Consider the following 19,592-nt stretch of genomic DNA (forward strand, 5'->3'; position numbering starts at 1 on the left):
TACTATCTGTCAACATAGAAGATGTTACAGAATCACTGACTATAATCTCCTTGCTGTACTACCGTCCCCGAGACCAACTTATATTAATGATTGAGAATTTTCGTGCCCTTTTATTCCCCTTACCCTCCCCACCTACCCACCCCAACCCCTCCCCAGTGGTAGCCACTAGTCACCTCTCAGTGTCTCTAAGTCTACTGCTGTTTTGCTCATTCTGCTTTGTTTTTATATTCCACAAATAAGTGAAATCATATAGTGTTTGTCTTTCTCTGCCTGGCTTATTTCACCAAGCATAATACCCTCTTGATTATTCACCCATGTTGTTGCAAATGGAAGGATTTCTTCTTCTTTTTTAAAAGGCTGAATAAAATTCCATTGTGTACATGTACCACATCTTCTGTATCTATTCATCTACTGACGGACACTTAGGTTACTTCCATATCTTGGCTATTATAAATAACATGGCAATAAGCATAGGGGTGCATATATATCTTTTTGAATCAGGGATTTTGTTTTCTTCGGGTAATTTCCTAGAAGTGGAATTATGAGGTTGAATGGTATTTGTAGTTTTAGTTTTTTGAAGAACCTCTATACTGCTTTCTACAGTGGCTACACCAACTGATGTTCCCACCAACAGTGTAGGAGAGTTCCCATTTCTCCCCATCCTCTCCAACACTTGATGATATTTCTTGTATTTTGGATAGTGGCTATTCTAACTGGTATGAGGTGATATCTCATTGTGGTTTTGATTTGCATTGTCCTGGTGATTACTGATGTGGAGCATCTTTTCATGTGCTTGTTAGCTATCTGTATTTCTTCTTCAGAGAAATGTCTGTTCAGGTCTTCTGCCCACTTTTAAATTTGGGTTATTTGTTTTTTTGGTGTTGAGTTGCATAAGCTCTTGCACATCTTCGATGTTAACCCCTTGCTGGGTAAATCATTTATAAATGTATGCTCTCATACTATAGGGTGCCTCTTTGTTCAGCTGATGGTGTCCTTTGCTGTATTTGATACAGTCCCACTTGTTCATTTTTTACTTTGTTTCCCTTGCCCAAGGAGATGTGTCCAGGAAAAAACTACTCATACTTATTATGTTCAAGAGATTTTTGCCTATGTTTTCTTCTAAGAGTTTTATGGTTTCATGTCCTACATTCAGATCTTTGACCCATTTTGAGTTTACTTTTGTGCTCACACAGAATTTTAGGAGAGAAAATGACAATCTTTTTCAAAAATCATAATTTTTATTTAAGAGCAATTAAACCAAATAAAGCTGGTAACTACTATATGCAAGTAAGAAAGAATACACTATAGTAGTTTCATTCAACAAATGTTTATCAAGTGCTACTACAAGCCAAACTATTATTGTAAGAGCAAGGGATACAACAATGGATACAACTAATAACAATCTGGACCCTCAGGGAGCTTACATATTAATAGAATACAAGAACTATAGAATTATGTGATGAGGAAGGTGTAATTTTAAATAGGATGAATTTTAAATAGAAAAGGCCTGAAAGAAAAGGTGACATTTGATCAAAATCCAGAAAGGGAGTGAGGGAATAAAACCAAGCAAGAATCCAGGGGAGAGGGTTCCAGAAAGATTTTTTTCATTAAGAGATAAATAATCTAGTGTGTGTATGTGAATGAGGAGTGGTGGAGAGCAGGGGAAAAAGCTGATGAATGACTCAGGAAACCTACAACGCAACAGAGAGCAGGAAAAACAAAAAAGATGAAAAGTGCTTAGGGAAACAGAACATAAACACTAACTCTACAGACTTTCCCGTGACATCAAAATGACAGAGTACCAATAACATGTATGCAAAGTTCTCTGAGTCACAGTTTCTTCATCTTTCCTGTAAAATGGTGATAATAATATCACCATGACAAAAGAGACAAAACTGATTATGGGACACACTATTTAGACTAAAGTTATATTACTTAGTAACTGCCAAGAAGATGAAAAAACCTGAGAAACCAATGAAATAAAATATCTTGTGAGAATTCTTGGTCAGATATTATGATGAATTCAGTTCTAGTGCAATTTGACAACTAAGGGAATAAGAGTTTTTTCTTTTGTTCTGTTTTTAATATCAAAAAGAAATGCAACATGTTAATATCAAGGAAAAGGGCCGTAAAGCTGGACAAAGGGAAGGAAGGAAATGCATTAAGAATTGAACATTTATCAAATCTGCCTTGCTATGCCACCAATTAGTTTACCAAATCCTCCATCACAAGAGGGAAGAAATGGATGGGATTACCACCCCTGAATGCTACTTGTTAACATTCTTGTTTCCAGATATAAGAGGAAATTCTTTAATTATTTATACCTGTAACGATTATCTCAGTACAATTACTAATCATAACATTCACAAATAACCTAATAAACATACAGTATCTCTTGGGTACTCTATGAGGAAAGAAGAGATGGAAGAAGTAAGGTTTCAGGAGGGTTTCTCAGGGTCTGACCATCAGCATTTGTTAACATTTTCGGAGAAAAAGTAGAGAAAAAGTTTTAGAAGTTCAGATAAACATACAGTACTGCTTTCTCCTTTTGTTCATAGTATAGTCAAATTAAAATTAAGTCCAAATTACCAGCATTAAAATTGGCTGGTATCTGTTGCTTCCTCTCCCTGCTTGAGTTTCTGTTGAAAAGAAACCATAGGGCAATTATCAGGAAGGCAGGCAGGCAGGCATCCACTCCTATCAGTGCCTGCCTAACCTCTACTTGAAATAAGAATGGACTCTGTTGCTCAAGAAGAACAACAGGCTCTAGACACTCAGGGAAAATGCCTGAGTATGCAAAACTTATTAGAAATGACATATTGTGCAAGTAATGCATTTTTTTTTTCTTCTCTCTCCTTTTCCTGTCTGAAGCCAGTATCTTCTCATGTGATCTCCTTATGTCTCATCAGAAAGGGTATTTACCAAATCATACTTGCTTCCAGGGGAGAAAAATCACCTTTCATTTGTAGCAGTTTGTAATTAGTTATATTTTGGTTACAAATACAATAACCTTTATTTCCAGATTCAAACCAGAATTTTAAAAAAAAAACCTATGACGATCTGCTATGTGTATAAGACCACACTAACACCAGTCTGTGAGTGAAGAACAAGAAAAAAGTAAAAGTACTTGATACGAACTTGACCTAAAGACCTGAAGCTAGAAAACTAAATGAGTATGGAATTTTCAAAACTGTCAAGGACGAGAAACTTAAAGAGACTTGAAAACAAAGCATAGGTAAAATTGTAATATTTCCAGAATATCTCGCCTTGCTTTAGTACATCTGCATATCAATAGGTGTTCAGAGGTGGAAAGAAGTATGGCTTTAGTGCACTTGCATCATTCCTCAGGGGTGGAGAGAAGCTCATCTCCATTTCAATGGGTAATTATCTGGGCAAGGAGGGCTTATCTATACCAGAGAGCTGAAGGGAGGGCTGGTTTTGCTTCTGCTGGAGCAGGAAAGAGAGAAGGGCCCGGACTGCAGTTTATAAGCAATAAATGGGTTTTAAACTTCATTTCTCCCTTTGACTGATTTCGGTTTTTAGACGTATTTTGCCCCGAAATTTCCTCTCCCCGGACATACACAAAGGATACAGATAACTGGCACCTTTTCTTGATGATAAATGTAAACAGTGGAATTCTTTCCTAAGATAAAACCAATCCCATGTAACAAATTTATAAATGTCCTTGGAGAAAGAAGCAGAGTTTAAATTATAAATCTACAGCTGAAATTAAAAATTTACAGTAGGAATTGCCAAATTCATGACAATAAATTGAAGGATCATGTAAAATTGAGCAAGTAAGAAGAAAGGTAGCGGGTTAATTTTAATTTGGCAATAGTTAGATAACACATTTGGGGAAAATTATTTAAATATAATATGATGGGTTATAAAAGTTTTAAATTAGGAACAAAGGAAAGGGAGTACTCTCCCAAATGAACAGTTTATTGAAATAAACAGTTTATCAAAAGCATTAGCAAAACATATTGCCAGAAAAGACTGTAGTTGTAGAAATCTGAAAAACAAGCCTATTAATTCAGCTGCCCAGGAAAACACATGTGCAGTTCTGGTAACTTCATGTTAGAAAAGATATAAAAGAATTAGATATAGATCCATGAAAGAAAACACAAAATGATCAAAGAGCTTTGGGGGCTGTTAAATATAAAAAGTAAATGACTATTTTCTCTAGAAAGGCTGAAAAGGAAACCAATTGAAATCTATAAAGTTTTGAAATGAGGTAATGGAGGTGTTAAAAAATCTTACAATACTAGAATGAGGGTGGCACCCTTCATTATGTGAGAGAGGCAAATTTAAAACAAACAATGGAAGTGCTGCTTTAAGTAAAAGGCTATGAACTTACTGAAGTTTTACCTCAAGAAGCAGTAAAACCACAGATTTTATAAGTGTTGAGAAACTAATTGATACAGACCCATATCAGAGAAAGAAGTCTAGAGTACTGCCTAGTTTTGAGGGGAGCATTGGATTATCATGCCCACATCCTGATATCCCCACATAGTGTTTAATTTAAAAGCATGAGAGTCGTGTTTTTACATTGTAAGGCCCAAGACAGGAAAATGGGAATAACACTCTACCAAGACAATTTCCCTAAATACTAAGCAGGAGAGAACTACAGATCTAGTATGACAAACCAAACACCCTGACTAAATAGAAACAAAAACGCCATTTGTAATAGGAAATGGGCATAATAGTTATTGTGTTGTCCATGTCTTGCTTTAAACTCTGATATTGGGCCAGGACTGCTGGGGGCACTCAGCTGTTATAACAGAGGGTGGGTTTGCATTTAGTATGTTCCTAATTTGCAAACTCATGAGCAAAAGCACAGCATGCACAGTCTGCTGGTCCACATTGCAATGAAAGGGGCCTTTCTGAAGGCATTTCACAAAAGGTGTCTGAAATGCAAACCTGAGAAAAAAGCCTTAAATTAGTGTAACAAAGGTAATCTAATGCCTATCTACCGTTTATTTTTTTCCATATCTATGGGTAAACAGGTGTGCAAACAAAAAGAACAAAGCAGACATAAAACAAAACTATATTCCTCTTTAATGTCCAAAGCAAATTAACAAGAAAAATCTTAAATGTTTATTACTTACTGTGCTCTGTTAAAGACTAGGCTGTATTAACTTATTTTTCATTTGTAAATCTAGTTTCAGTAATGAAGGCAAATTCTGGAACGCTAAGACCCCCACCCCCCCTTAAGATCCAATCACCACCAACCAGATGGTCGCCCACCCCTTAAGATCCAATCACCAACGCAGAACACACCGTACCCCTACTCCTTAAAAACGTGCCTCCTCACCCACAAGCTGCCTGCTCCCTCTCTCTGGGGGCAGCCATTTTCTCTTTCAGATAATAAAATCCCTTGCATGGGCCTGTGTCTCCTGAGTCGTTCTGGGGTAAGGAGGGTCGCTGCGAGATACCCTTTCAAGTAAGAATTGTTTCTTTATCAAAATAAAAGTTTTTCTCCTTTAATTTGATCACTGAGAGTTAATAAACATCGTGAGAATAGAAACCATTTTAAACGTCCATTATTCTGTATTCTTTCCTGTGAGGAATAAGTAGCTCAAAATTTTCTACCATGTTCTTTTCCCTAAATTAGTTTTGTTACCAAAAGTAAGCATAATACAGATGGTTTTTAAGAGGTTGGATTGAAATGTATCCATTAAATTTATTTTTTATAAATAAAAGTAAAAACAGATGGATTCAGGAATGTACAATGAGCAGTTTTCCCAGTGGCCATTCATTCAGCAGCTTGTATTCAGCTGCAATTCTCTTACCTGTTCAGTAGGTGTAATATTACTGTAAGAATGGGATAAAGAAATAGAGAATAAAGAAATAGAGAAAAGTCAGAAAACGAAGAAAGACTAAAAGTCTGGAATAGTGAGAGAAGAGTTCAAAATAAAAGTTTCCTGGAAAAGCAAAGAGAATAGGGCATTAAGAATTCCACTATATATCATGCTAAGTGTGCTTAGATACCACAACTACATAACGATTTTAAGTGCTACCTTTTCTCGTTAAACCCAATGCAAGTAAGTGACCTTTGTATATGACAAAGCTAGCTGTGCTAGTAGTCGCAACATCCTGCAGCAAAATCCTTCAAAAGAGACCATTGAAAATTGCTTAATCTTGATGGTACTTTGTGGTAAAATCATGCGCCAGCTCAGAAAGAAGATCTAGCAGGCCTGCCTTTTCAAAAACTAAACGTTGTTGGGTGTGGTTGGTTGATTCTGAAAAGAGAAACTACAGTTAGCCTTGGTAGCTTGACATGGCCTTTAAATTATATAGAAATGTGTTTAACATGTGTGTCTAGTGTTCCTTATGGTGAAGTTTATCAGTTTAACCCTTTGCAAACAAGGAGAAGATCTTGAGAGCAGGAAGCTTTTCTGTGGAACTCCTGACGCAACACAAACCATAGCAGTTACTGCAAAGCTTAATGCAAACCCTCTAGAGTCCACATTGACAAATTCTTTAACAAGCCCTGTGGTTACAGGGAAGCTGGTTTCACTCTGACTCACTCCTACTCAAACAGTTTACTGGAAATGAAGGGGAGGGGGAATTTTCAGAGAAGTCATGTGATGGCCAGACAAACCACAGCCAGTAAAGGTTCAACAGAGTCAAAAACAGGTCCCAGTAACAACTGACACTCAGAGCGTTCAACTGGCACTGAATTATATGAAAATGAGTCTTATTGGTTTTCAGATCATCCACAAGGCGAACCTGTTCATAAATCTCTGTATGTAAAGGAAGAGATAATTCACAGGGGGAAAAAACCAGCAGGCACTGACATGGTATGAGCAATTGCAAACACTTCATAGGAAAATGTGCTCCAACAGAGAATAGCATTAAAGGAATGTTAAAGCACTTTAGTGAGCGTATAAATAATCATTATTAAATGCACTCCCATAGTCACTAAACTCAAATGATCAAACACATTCTATCATTATCAAAAGAATGCCAAAGGACCTTTACTTATCACCTTGTACTTTGGGGGGATGGTCACTGGGTAATCTATTCTTCTGCCTTTATAAAAAGAAAATGCACTGACTATAAGACTAAGAACTACCATTACAACCAACTTTTCTTGGTGTTATGTGTTTTTCATAAAATAATGTAAATAACTTGAAATTTCTGAATAGGATGAGGATCCTACTATGCTAAAAAAAAAAGAGGGGAGGTGTTTGGCCTTAAATACACTTAAGACAAAGTAGTACAGTAAAAAGATACTAGTATTTAAACTTAATTTGGGGATTTAGCTCCAATTAATCAGATGAAATGGTTAGTATTAGTTAATTCAAATACTGCAGTCTTAAAAACAGAAGCTAAAAAATACTCCCTTAAAAAAGAATTCAATCCAGAAAGTATAAAATAGACTTTGAGGAAATACTTAACCTAAGAGGGTATACAGACTCATGAATCATACTCAACAGATAGACAAGCTAATCAATATAACTATGGAAGAAAACATTGCATTCTTTTAAAAGATGGAGTTTTAAGAAATCAAAATGTCTTACTTCTGACTCAATTCTTAATTTCCTATATTGATAGGAATAGTAAGAAACAGTAAATTTCACACAATCAGCAACCTAACATTTTAAGGAAAAGAATCCAAGTAGTTAGGTCACTGGACAGATGGTGTTTAGGAAAGTAAACTTATTTAAACCATATTCATCCAAGTAAATATGTACAACATTCCTATTCTATTGTGTAAGCTTTAAACACAAAAGTACCACAACCCCCCCCCCCCCCATGCTCCCATTACTCATTACTTCAATAATAGTGGCTGCCCTAATCTTTTAGGATATATCAAGCAAATCAGCTTTATTTTTCAAGCTTTTCTATTCCAAATGTCTTCCCATTTTCCTTTTTCTTTGGTAATGCAGCTCACAGAATAAACAAGTTATTATAAGAACCTAAATTTGTTTCTAAAGTATAGAATTTTACATTGTTTTACACAATGTAAATTAAAAATTGTAAGTCATTTAACTTAACAATGTTTTCTATACTCAACCCCTGCTCTCAGATGACTTCTAATCTCAAAGATGCAAAAGAGTTCAATTTTCTTATATAAAGTGATTTGTGTTCACTGCATTTTACATTTTATTTTGCAGTGGAGTAAGAATGAATATTAAGTGAACATGTTTCATGTAATACTATATTTTCTCCCTTAATTGATACTTTTTAGTTTATTAAAAGTATCTACCCCATGAGTAGTATGTGCAAGACCAGGCAGGCGTTGTCAAAAATGGAAAATACACACATTTTTGTGGTCACCTCTCAAGGAGTTTACAGACTCCTGGGAGAGATAGGAAAAGTCCATAAATAGTTTTTTAAAAAGATAGAAAGTGATAAGTGACACAAGAAAGATGTAAGAGACAGTTTATGGGGATTGGGAGGATTTTTGAGCAGCAAAATTCTATGACCAGAGGTATTTTTTTCAGGAAGTAATGTTAGTTACCTTGTATAGGAATAGATTGGGAATAAAAGACTAATAAAAAGGAGACCTACTAGGAGATCACTGGAAATATTCAGGGAAGAGGTGATATTTTCAGGAAAGGTCTGAACTAGAAGAGGGAAGAAAACAAGAGGGCAGATATTAAGATACTGTGGAGGTAGAATCAATAGGCCTTGAATAAAGACTGGACACGGGAGAGGGAAGGAGGGAATCAGATTTTTACCCCAAGTGATTATGAAGATGGTGATATCACTAACAGAAATCAGTAACAAAAGAGAAAAAGATCATAATGAGAATAATTAAGCCATGTATGAAATAGCCCACAAAGCACATAAACAGCTATGTAGAGCTAACTTTTATAAATAATCCTAGAATTGCTCAAGGTCATAGGAAGCTACATTCATTCATGTCTACCTCCCACAGACATCTAGTGAAAACATGATATAAAGCCAAGAGAAAAAAAGGAAGTTAACTTAGTGGAAAAATACTGCCTCATCTCAATACTGTACTCACAAAAATAAATTAGGTACAATAAGGAATTAGGATTCAAATATATGCATTAATAATCTTTTTTCCCCTGAAGATTTCTGTAGTTTGAAATCTAACCATCAGTCAAAACTGGAATTTAAGCATATACTTAGTTAGCTTTGAAATTGTTAACAATTTCCTAGTAAAACCATATACACCCTTTAACCTAGTTGGAGAGCACATGATTAAGTGACAAGAGCCAAATATTTTTTTTTTCACTCTTCCTGCTGATAAACTTATCCTACCAAAGGGCTTTACCTTCAAGAATAAAAAACACATTTTCTACCTCAGTCTCAAGCAATTTTAAAATTGAAATACCCACTCATAATTAGTCATTTTATTTAAATTGCTATTTTAGCTACTGGTGATCCAACCTTTCTACATTTTATTGTTCTTATGAAAATAGGGGTTTTACAAAACACATATATCTATGAAGAAATTCCAGTGCCAAAGTCAGATAAACCTTTGGATTCTTGTGAAACTGACTACTATATGAACTTTTAAATCACAATCAATAAGATAGAACTAAAAATATATCAGCAAAATTATAGCTTGCCAAATAAGTAAAAACCTAGTATCTTTTTAGATACAATTAATGCCTATTTGCAAAAATATACTATTTAATTTATAATAATAAAATTTAAGAGAAAACTAACATATTAAAATCACTGAAAAAATAGTGCAGGAAAAATACATTACCTGAAAGTGAGAAAGTTAGATTCCTACCTTATAGGAGAGGAAAAAATATTTTTAAAAGGTTAAAGATTTAAAGGTAAAGAATAAAACCATAAGAATACTACAATAAAATATAGCTGAATATTTACTATATAATAATAAGGGTACCATAAGATAATTTTGGGCATGACTCCAAAACGAAAAGTCTAAAATATTTCAATTAAAAAAAAAGCAAACCTCTTTATCCAAAAAGTAAAATACAATAAAAATCACAATAAATGATATGGAAAAAACAGTGGCACCATATGACAGAAAGAATTTCCTTAAATATGTCAATCAACAAGAAAATGAAAAAATACATTAAATATCAAAAATGTGCAAATGAATCATGTGCAAATCAAGTATTTTTTCTTTTTTTATCTGCATTTTCAACATTCTATACAATAAACTTAGTTTGTAATCACAAAGAAAGTTGTTATAAAAAGCAAAGGTGGAAAATATTTGATGACACTGATAAATGTTCAGTGTTTTTATACTCAAAACAAGTCATGAAGCAATAAATAGAATATGATTCACTGTTTTAAATATAGAGAAAAAGACTCAAGAATGGAGGCATAGTTAAAAAAATATTTATATATATAAAAACAAAAATATAAATATACACACACACACAACAATTTCTTACAAAGAGTTGCATCACTCTGTGATAAGAACACAATTTTAAAAACCAGTATATGTCTATGACACATATATGTGAAAAAGAAGGTTGGGACTGATATGTATGGTATGATTCTAGTTTTTGTTTTTAAAAGTTATATATGCAAAGGAAACAGTCTAGAATATGGTGGTTATTATCCTACTTTGGGGAATAGGTGTGTGGGCCTTCACTCTTAATACTTCTGGAATGTTTCAATCTTATTACTACAAGCACTTACGTAATTTAAAATATGTAAATCTGGAAAAAAATAACAAGCACAGAGCCTAAGGCAAATCCGTTACTGAAAACATTAAAAACGTTTTTAAGATCACTGATTTAGAAATAAAATGACATAAAATCCTCTTAAATTATTTGCATAGTGAAAACCTTAAAAACAAAAAACAAGAAGATATCACAAAAGTATTTCAAAACAGATAAGGAATAATAGATCCTACCTGGACATAGTAATAATCCACAGTGTTAACAAGAACAAACAAAACCCAAAAGCTTATTTTAGCTAAACCACAGCAAGGAACTCTTCTTTGAACAATGAATCAAAACATTAGTACCCTCTCAGGTAATTTACAACGTAGAAAAGTGGCAACAGTCCCCTTCCCAAATGCTCTCTCCCCAACAATTGCAAAACAAGTTAAAAAACCTCACACATGTGGAAAGCAGTATGGAGGTTCCTCAAAAAACTAAAAATAGAAATACCATTTGCCCCAGGAATTCCATTTCTAGCAATTTACCCTAAGAATGCAGCAGCCCAGTTTGAAAAAGACATATGCACTCCTATGTTTATCGCAGCACTATTTACAATAGCCAAGACATGGAAGCAACCTAAGTGTCCATCAGTAGATGAATGGATAAAGAAGATGTGGTACATATACACAATGGAATATTATTCTGTCATAAGAAGAAAACAAATCCTACCATTTACAACAACATGGATGGAGCTAGAGGGTATTATGCTCAGTGAAATAAGCCAGGCAGAGAAGACAAGTATCACATGATTTCACTCATATGTGGAGTATAAGAACAAAGGAAAACTGAAGGAACAAAACAGCAGCAGACTCACAGAACGAAGAATGGACTAACAGTTACCAAAGGAAAAGGGACTGGGGAGGGGTAAGGGGATTAAGGGGTAATATGCCTAGCACATATAATGTAGGGGGGGTATGGGGAAGGCAGTATAGCACAGAGAAGATAAGTAGTGACTCTAGAGCATCTTACTACACTGATGGACAGTGACTGTAATGGGGTATGTGGTGGGGACTTGATAATGGGGGAAATCTAGTAACCACAATATTGCTCATGTGATTGTATATTAATGATACCAAAAAAAACCACAAAACCTCACACAACCCCTTGTCTAAATCTAGGGAAAAGTATATAGTGATAAATATACCCATATCACCAAAATTTATAGTAAGTCACAAAACTGATGGAAATTGTGGGGGGGAAAACATGAAAGGCAATAAAGAAAGAAAATAAAAGCCAAATCAAGTATAGAAGAAAGAAAAGAAATTTAAATCAGTTCTTCATTTTTTATTGCATTAACTTAGATGAAAATGCTGCTGTCTTGTGGAATAGTAAGCAGAACACTAATCTCAGAGTGAGAAAACTGGATTGGGTATTGGCTCTGATATTCACTGGTTGTGTGTTCCTGAGTATGTTTCCTATTGAAATCAAGAAAATATCTTCTACTCCTTGGTTGTACTGAGGTATTTCATTCAAGTTCCCTGTATGTAGATTTTCATTGACCTTAGAAGTTAGTAGGGTAGATCATGAAGTTGTTAATGATGAGTTATGCTTTTACATTTACTTCACTGGATCATTTTCTAGTTTGACTGCATATTGGTTAACACTATATATAATTGCATTTTGGGTAAAAATTTTAAATAAAATGTTCATAAAGTGTGTGTAATTTCTGACTAAAGAACCTGAAACAGAATATGCACATTTGCTTACTGGATTTTTTCAATATAAGCAAATGTGAAATGAGGGAATAAGAAATATACAGTTTTAAAAGAACATATGGGATGTGAACAGTTCCCAGGAATGTGTTGTTTTAATTTGTCTGATTTTTCTCAAACTATTCAAATTCAGTTAGACAATATCCATCACATCATTGATAAGTTTTCACAAATGCCTAGGGTGCCTAACTGGTTTTCTTGGTTTCACTGGATATGGCTGGTAATTGTAGGTCTGCTTTTGTTATGTAGCTGTATTCCTATTATGTTGATGTGTGTACGCAATTTAATTAGTAGTTTGAAACCTATACATGCTTATGTTACTCTACAAGAAGATATGTCAAAGAAACAATCAATCTTCCCATGTTTTCTCCCATCTGCTACTTCTATGGCTTCTCTTCTTCCTTCATAATTACAACCCCTAAGTAGAATTCGTGCCTCACATCGAAATTACCAAGTATCAGAATTCTTCCAAGTGATAAAGATACCTCAAGACAAATGCTGGGCATAGAAGCCACAGGGCATAAATATGCAAAGAAGTAAAAAGCTAACCTTTTCAAAGAATATTGCTTCTCTCTCACTTACCAACTTTACATTTCCCTGTATGGCCCCGGAAGATGACTGGTTAGCCAGAGACGGGTAAGATTCCTCAAGGGAGGAACAACCTAAGACAGGCACAGTCGCAGGGGGACCATCAGGTGAGAAATTGGGGATCAACAGAGGTGAGGCTTAGAACCTCACCCTCCCTGTTTTGAGAGAAATCTTCTGCATCCGTGGATGTTTTGTTGCCCTTGTCTAGCTTAGATTAATACTAAGTCTATAGGCACACACCTGATCATCTACATTTGCCCTCTTACATCACTAAACTATGTTTTCTACCTTTATCTTGCATCTACCTACCACTTCAGCATTTTATTAAAAAAAAAATAATAACAATAATAATAAGGGAGAAATGTGGGATTCACATATAAATCAAGTATAAAAATCAAACGAATATTCATATATTTGACCTGATTGTAGTTCATGATGCGTGATCAAAACCGAAAGTTTCTGTGATGACTGCCCTTGCACTGTTCACCATGTAAGAACTTATTCACTATGTAAGAATTTGTTCACCGTGTAAGAACTTGTTTGTTATGCTTCAGAAGATTGGAGACTGTTGAGAATTAGGCTTGGGATTGATTAATTGTGCATTGAGTCCCCTATACAGAATTTTATTGTTGTTAACAACCGTTTGATCAATAAATATGAGAGATGCCCTCTCAAAAAAAAAAAAAAAAAAAGAAATATACAGTTTGTCTTAAAATAGTGATTTTAATAATTGGCTTTATAGGCTGAAAACAATCACACTTCATAACCATCAGAAGTATTGTGTGTGCAGTATGGTTTCCATGACTCAAAACAGTAGAATTACAGAAAATCTAATCAAAAAGTAACTAAATAATACTAAAAAAAATTATTAATTATCCTAATGGTAGATAAAGACTAAGAGTCTTCAAGAGTTCAAACTGTATGTATAACATGAAGCATAATTTGCTTCATCAAATTCTAGAAGATCTGAGGTTTTGGGAGTTGAGGTTTTAGATGGTAAGAAGTTTATAGAATGTATTATTTATAATCCCAGAATTAAAAAATTGCAAAGAATGAAATGAGTCATCCAGCTAATATTCTACCCATGCAGGAAGTGCTATGCATGGATCCATGAAAGACTTCATATTGAGAAAGAAGAGGCACTCATTCTTTTTGAAATAGCAATTCCATTTGAACACAAAATTGATTAAAAAAATTTTTTTAAAATATTGAGCCATTGTGGGTCTCAGAAACTTTTACCTACTAGTTCTAAGATAAAATTTACCTCTGTAGTTTCTCAACATGAGTATACCCTCTTGCCACAGAAGAGACAATTTTTGCGTATTTGACAAGTTCATCATTTCCCCCTTTCAAGGAAATTGTTTAAATTCTTTTCAACAATTTCTCACATTATATTATTTCAAAGTCCTATCCTATTAAAAATGACATTACAGAAAGTTTTCCACTTCAAGATGACCAAATAAGACCTTGGCTTCTGTAGATTAAAAATAGCTGCAAATTCTTTCTTACTCCTCTCACTGAGAAGTAGAGTCTAATTTCTCTCTCTGAATCTGGGCTGGCTTTAGTGACCTTGGCTACCAAAGCATGGCAAAGTGACTCGCATTTCTAAGGTTATGTCACAAGAAAACTTGTGGTTTCCACCTACGTTCTTTCAGAACACTTGCTCCTGGAATTCAGGTGCCATGATATGAGGAAGCCCAAGAAGCCCCATGAAGAATGACCTGAGGTCCCAAACCAAGTCTAGCTGAACTCCAACAGTCACAACCAACTTGTCAGTCATATAAGTGAACCATCTTGGAAGTAAACCTTCTAATTTATAGTCAAGCCATTTTGCCCAAATTGCATATACTTAAGCAATATAAATGACTGTTCTTGTTTTAAACCACTAAAAATTAGGGTGGTTTGTTACTCAGCAATAAATAACTGGAACACCCATCTTAATAATAATCCCAAAATATAGAAAATAGAAGCAAGAACTCTGTCTTTGATGAAACTAGCATTAATAAATGATGAAACTGGCAGTCAGAAGAAAAGATTATAACTGAGAGTGGAGTATATGGAGGATATGGCAGTGAGGACATGAAAAAGACAAAGTGATTTGCATTAAACTCCAAGAACCTTCAGCAGAACTGCAAAAGAGGCTGGGTGGAGTAAGGCTGAAAACAAGGAGACTGTACAACTGTACAAGTAGACTCCCAGGTCCACCCTTTCTTAACACAGCAGACAACTGCCTCCCTTAGCCCCACAAAAGACAGAAAGTGTCAGCGAACAAAAGGTTCTGGGCCCAGGATATGCTTCTGTAGGTATCCACAGACTGAATGCAAAGAGGGTTAGGCGAAAGCCCACATAGTAAATGGAGATCTCTTACCCTCTTCCCACAGCCTAGTTTTAGAATTCAGCAACAAGGTTTATATCCCCCCAGGCAAGACTCTGGAGGATCCATTACTAGAGAAAGGGAAGTATCCCAAAGGAAAAACCTACAACTGATATATGGAGGTTTCCATAAATAAGGCAGCCTGTCACTCCTCCACCTTGCTTCCATACATATAGCTTCCATCTAGCTTTTCTGTGCCTTATTTTTATATATAAACAGAAAACAAGTCTCACAAGGCTTTCAGGAAAAAAAAAGATAATTCCTGGAGTAACAGAAAACTTGAAGAAACTAAATACCTTAAAAAAGATAAGATAAACCATTTCTTGGCAATACAATGCAAACTGCTTTTAAAAAATAAATACATGACAGGAGGAAAACATTTCAATATTAGTGTTAGAAGATAAAGTTGAGGAAATCACATACAAAGTAAAATTAAACAAATATTAGGAACAAAATGATAAAAAAATTAACATGATGGGTGTTTGTGAGGCCCAAGATCAAAATAATGAGAATTCTTGAAAGCAAGAATAGAGACTAAAGAGGGTAAATTGACATAGAAAAAAAAAAAAAAGAACATTTCCTAAAACTAATGGATTCTAGATTGACAAGTTCCCTGAGTGCCTAGCAGAATAAATTTTAAAAAGACCCATACTTCAGATAATGAATCTAAAAGTATCTAGAAAAAAATAAAACAACAAAAAAGAGACTACATATAAAGAGAACTCAGCAAGAGATTAGCCTTATCAATATCAACAACAGAAGCCTGAATATGATTGAGCAATACCTTCCAAATTCTAAGTTAAAAAAAAATTATTTTCAACTTAGAGTCCTATATATTCAGTTAATCAATTAGGTGTGATGAAAAACACAGCATTTTCAGAATTTTCCATCTATTCGTCCTTTCTCAGTAAGCTACTACAGAAGGTGTTCAACCAAAATGAGGGGGTAAATCAAGAAGAGGAACACAAGGGATCCAAACCAAGAGAGAAGCGACAGTACAGAGGGCCAAGAGAATGCCACGTCCAAATTCGAACTGTAGCATGGGGAGCTCCAGAGTGATGCCTCCAAGAAAAAAAAAATTGTTACTAATGTACAAGTGTTACAAACTGGAAAGTGATATTGAGAGGTGTTTTACAGAACTGGTAGAAGGGAGAAAAGAGATTGAAGAAACTATGCAAATGAGAAAAATGTTAATTCCAAAACAAAAGCTTTAGAAAAGGAAAAAAATCACAGTACAATTAACAGAGAACAATATTTATACCTGTTTGCATCCAACACATTGCCCAAAAATGTAAAGCTGCTAGGCATCTTAGACTTACCTTACTTCAACGTGCTGATTTTATATAGATAAAAAAAGGTTTTGACATGTTAAGCGACATGTGTTAATTAGTGCCACAAATGACAGATGTATCAGTTGTCACAAATGTGGATATTCAGCCATCTACATCTATGGATGGACATGGTTTCAGTAATTGGAATATACCAGTAATGCTGGCATTCTGAATTCTGGTTCTAGCTCTACTTTTAAGCATGTAAAATTAGGGAGGTAACAACTTCTAGATTTGAAGCTGTCCTTAAAATTAGAGGAATGGCATCTTTTCATACTACTTCAGAGTTAAACCAAGGGTCAAATTAGATACTGGGTTTTAAAAAGCATTAAAAATAATTTGAAAGTTGTTTATATTAGTCATAAACATTAGCATTAATATAAGCCTTATGAAGTGAGGAAGAGAGATAGTATTTGGTTGAGGAATATGTCAAAGCAGACAACAAGGCCAACTTGCCTATTTCCATGCAGAGAAGATATTCATAGCTCTTTGATTCATTTCTTTTATATTTGGCTACTCTATGCTCATATTTGAAAGTTTTGTTTCCAATTAAAAACTATAACTATCCTTAGTTGATTCACTTAATGTTTTTTTTTTAAAGCCCATTTGTCATTAAATGTATGTTTTTTTTCCCCTCCAGGGTAATGGTTTTTGGGTCTCACATTCCACTGAGAAGAAAACTATACTTGTTCCTCAAAAAAATGTGTGTGTATTTATATGGGCACACACATTTATAAACACACAACAATAAGACCATTTTTCAAACTGGTCAAAGAGCAAGTTTGGGGATGGATATGTACTTTATGTACAATCCTTCAAAAATTTCCCTTTTATGTCCTTTTAATTTATGTCTATTTGATTTCTACTGTCATCCCTAAGATGGAGACTCACTCAGTTAATAATGTTCTTAGGAATGTTCCTGAAAGAATAAAACACCTGTTTTGTAACTTTAAGATACAGGTTGGTATAGTTTGTGTTTAGGTGTAAAAGGCCACAGCCATTTCTTCCCCCTCAAATAAAGGATAAGTTTGTCCTAATTGTCCTGTCTTAATTAGGAGTCTCCAAACTAATTTCCTCTAAACACTATAAACTATTTTGATGTTATTTTCAAAAAATTAACTCAGAAGTTCTACTATTTTGGACTCACAGCCCAGTCCACCTATTTGTCTCCCTTATTTATCAGTGGTCTGGTTGGTAGCATTTATAAACACATTTTGGACAAAGAATGTGTTGGCTCCTTAGCCTCACTGGCAACATGAACTTACCCTGGATTCTGGCAAGGTTTATCAGCTGAGTCTGAGTTGTCCTGTTGACTCTTTCGTATTCTCTATTCTAAGATCAAGATTATAATCCCTTTTATATTTCAGGTTTTCTGACTATTCTTTCCCAAACGATGTATTATTTCATCTTTATATTGGCAGTTTTCTTCTTCAGAGTAACTATAAATATGTTCACCTTAACCATAACCTCTTTAGAGATAATTATTCTATATTTTCCCCCTACTGTTCTTACTTGTGCAGTCTCTGCATGTTCCAGCATCTCTTCAAATTCCTGATAATCTTCATCATCTGGTTCAGCACCTGAGAGGCGAGCTGCCCTGGCCATGAAATACGGAGGCAGCTCTCCAATTGCTGTACCGATACCCTATGTTAAAAACCAAAATACTCAAATGAGATTCAATTCTCAACACAGTAACACTGAACAGATCAAATCTATATTTTTCTGTTTTACCAAAAGCATGTTAAGATGCACGTATCAGGGAGGAAAGCATATACTACACAATCAGAAGGATGTGTTGGAATCCTGGTCCTAATGCAATGCCAGGCAAGATAATCCACACCTTGGATAATCCCTGACGCAGGGCAAACACTAAATTAATGTTAGTTCTCGAGCATCTCTACTTACACTCTGTTGTTTTTGTCAGTTTTTCCGCCTTTTCAAATATTCAATTTGGTAATGAGCATTCAGTAGTTATAGCTATAAGATCAATATTTTCCAGGAAATCTTTGGGTATTTAGGACGTTGCTTTCATCTCAATTAAACTTTTTTTGTGCAGAGTTAAAACTTTTAACCAACTGTGGTCAGAAAGCCCCTTGAAAACTCAACATTAGGATGGATAAATTTTTACCACAGGAAAAATGTTTATTTCCTCATGAATGAGTCATGTTTCAGTCACTTTGTGGATTCTTGTTTTTGAAGAGAATTTTCTTTCTATCAACTTTCGACATAAGGATGAAAACAAAGGTAAAAGAGTCAGGAACATGGTTTAGACTTAAATGGCTTAAATACAGGGTAGGTAATAATGCTAGAGGCACATGGTCGCTAGGAAAATTCTCAACTTTGAGCCATCCTTCACTGCACTGAGTCATAGTGAATGAAAAAGCTTTGCTAGTTCTCAGAAGCAACTTTAGGCCTTTTTGTTTGCTGTCCTACGACTTTGCCTGAAAATCCCTTGAAAAGAATCTACAAGGCATATTATGAAATTAAAATATTTTATGATCACAGTTTTATTCCAGGGTGTGAATCAGTGACCCCAAGTAAAACTGCATTATCCACATGTGAAACAAGAGTTCTGAAAAAGAACATACCTAAGTGTCAAAAGAATAAAGCTATATTTAGTTAAAGAATAGAGAGAGAGAAGGGAGGGAAGAGACATACACATTGAAAGATACAGGAACAGAAAAAGAAATCACATTTTGTTAAACAAAAAAACTCAATGTTAGTCAACTTCAGAGGATATTAGAGAATCACATTATTTAACAACTGATAATTAAAGAGAAAGAAGCAATTATTTATCCTGTCTTACCTATATGGAAGATATCTCAGGTAAACAAATTGGTGATAAGGAGCATATTCCCTTTATAAAAATATCCCAGTCAGTAAATAAAGAAAAAAAGAGATGCAACTGGAATATCCCCACTTTATAACCCCTAATAAAATAATGGACATATAATAATGG

At 34.6% G+C, this 19,592-nt stretch overlaps 1 protein-coding gene across 3 annotated transcripts in view; it reads right to left on the bottom strand.

The window, feature by feature from the left end:
- Positions 1–19,592, bottom strand: part of VMP1 (vacuole membrane protein 1) — a 141,168-nt gene that overhangs the window by 43,935 nt on the left and 77,641 nt on the right. For all 3 annotated transcript variants that reach the window (XR_005023644.2, XM_036879898.2, XM_036879899.2), the window contains exon 7: positions 18,146–18,277. Coding sequence is in view for 2 of the 3 variants with exons in the window: in XM_036879898.2 (XP_036735793.1) it covers positions 18,146–18,277 (132 nt within the window). In the remaining variant the exon portion in view is untranslated. The remainder of the gene's footprint in view (positions 1–18,145; positions 18,278–19,592) is intronic.

This window comes from Manis pentadactyla, chromosome 4, assembly GCF_030020395.1.
Source record: "Manis pentadactyla isolate mManPen7 chromosome 4, mManPen7.hap1, whole genome shotgun sequence".
Classification (NCBI taxonomy): domain Eukaryota; kingdom Metazoa; phylum Chordata; class Mammalia; order Pholidota; family Manidae; genus Manis; species Manis pentadactyla.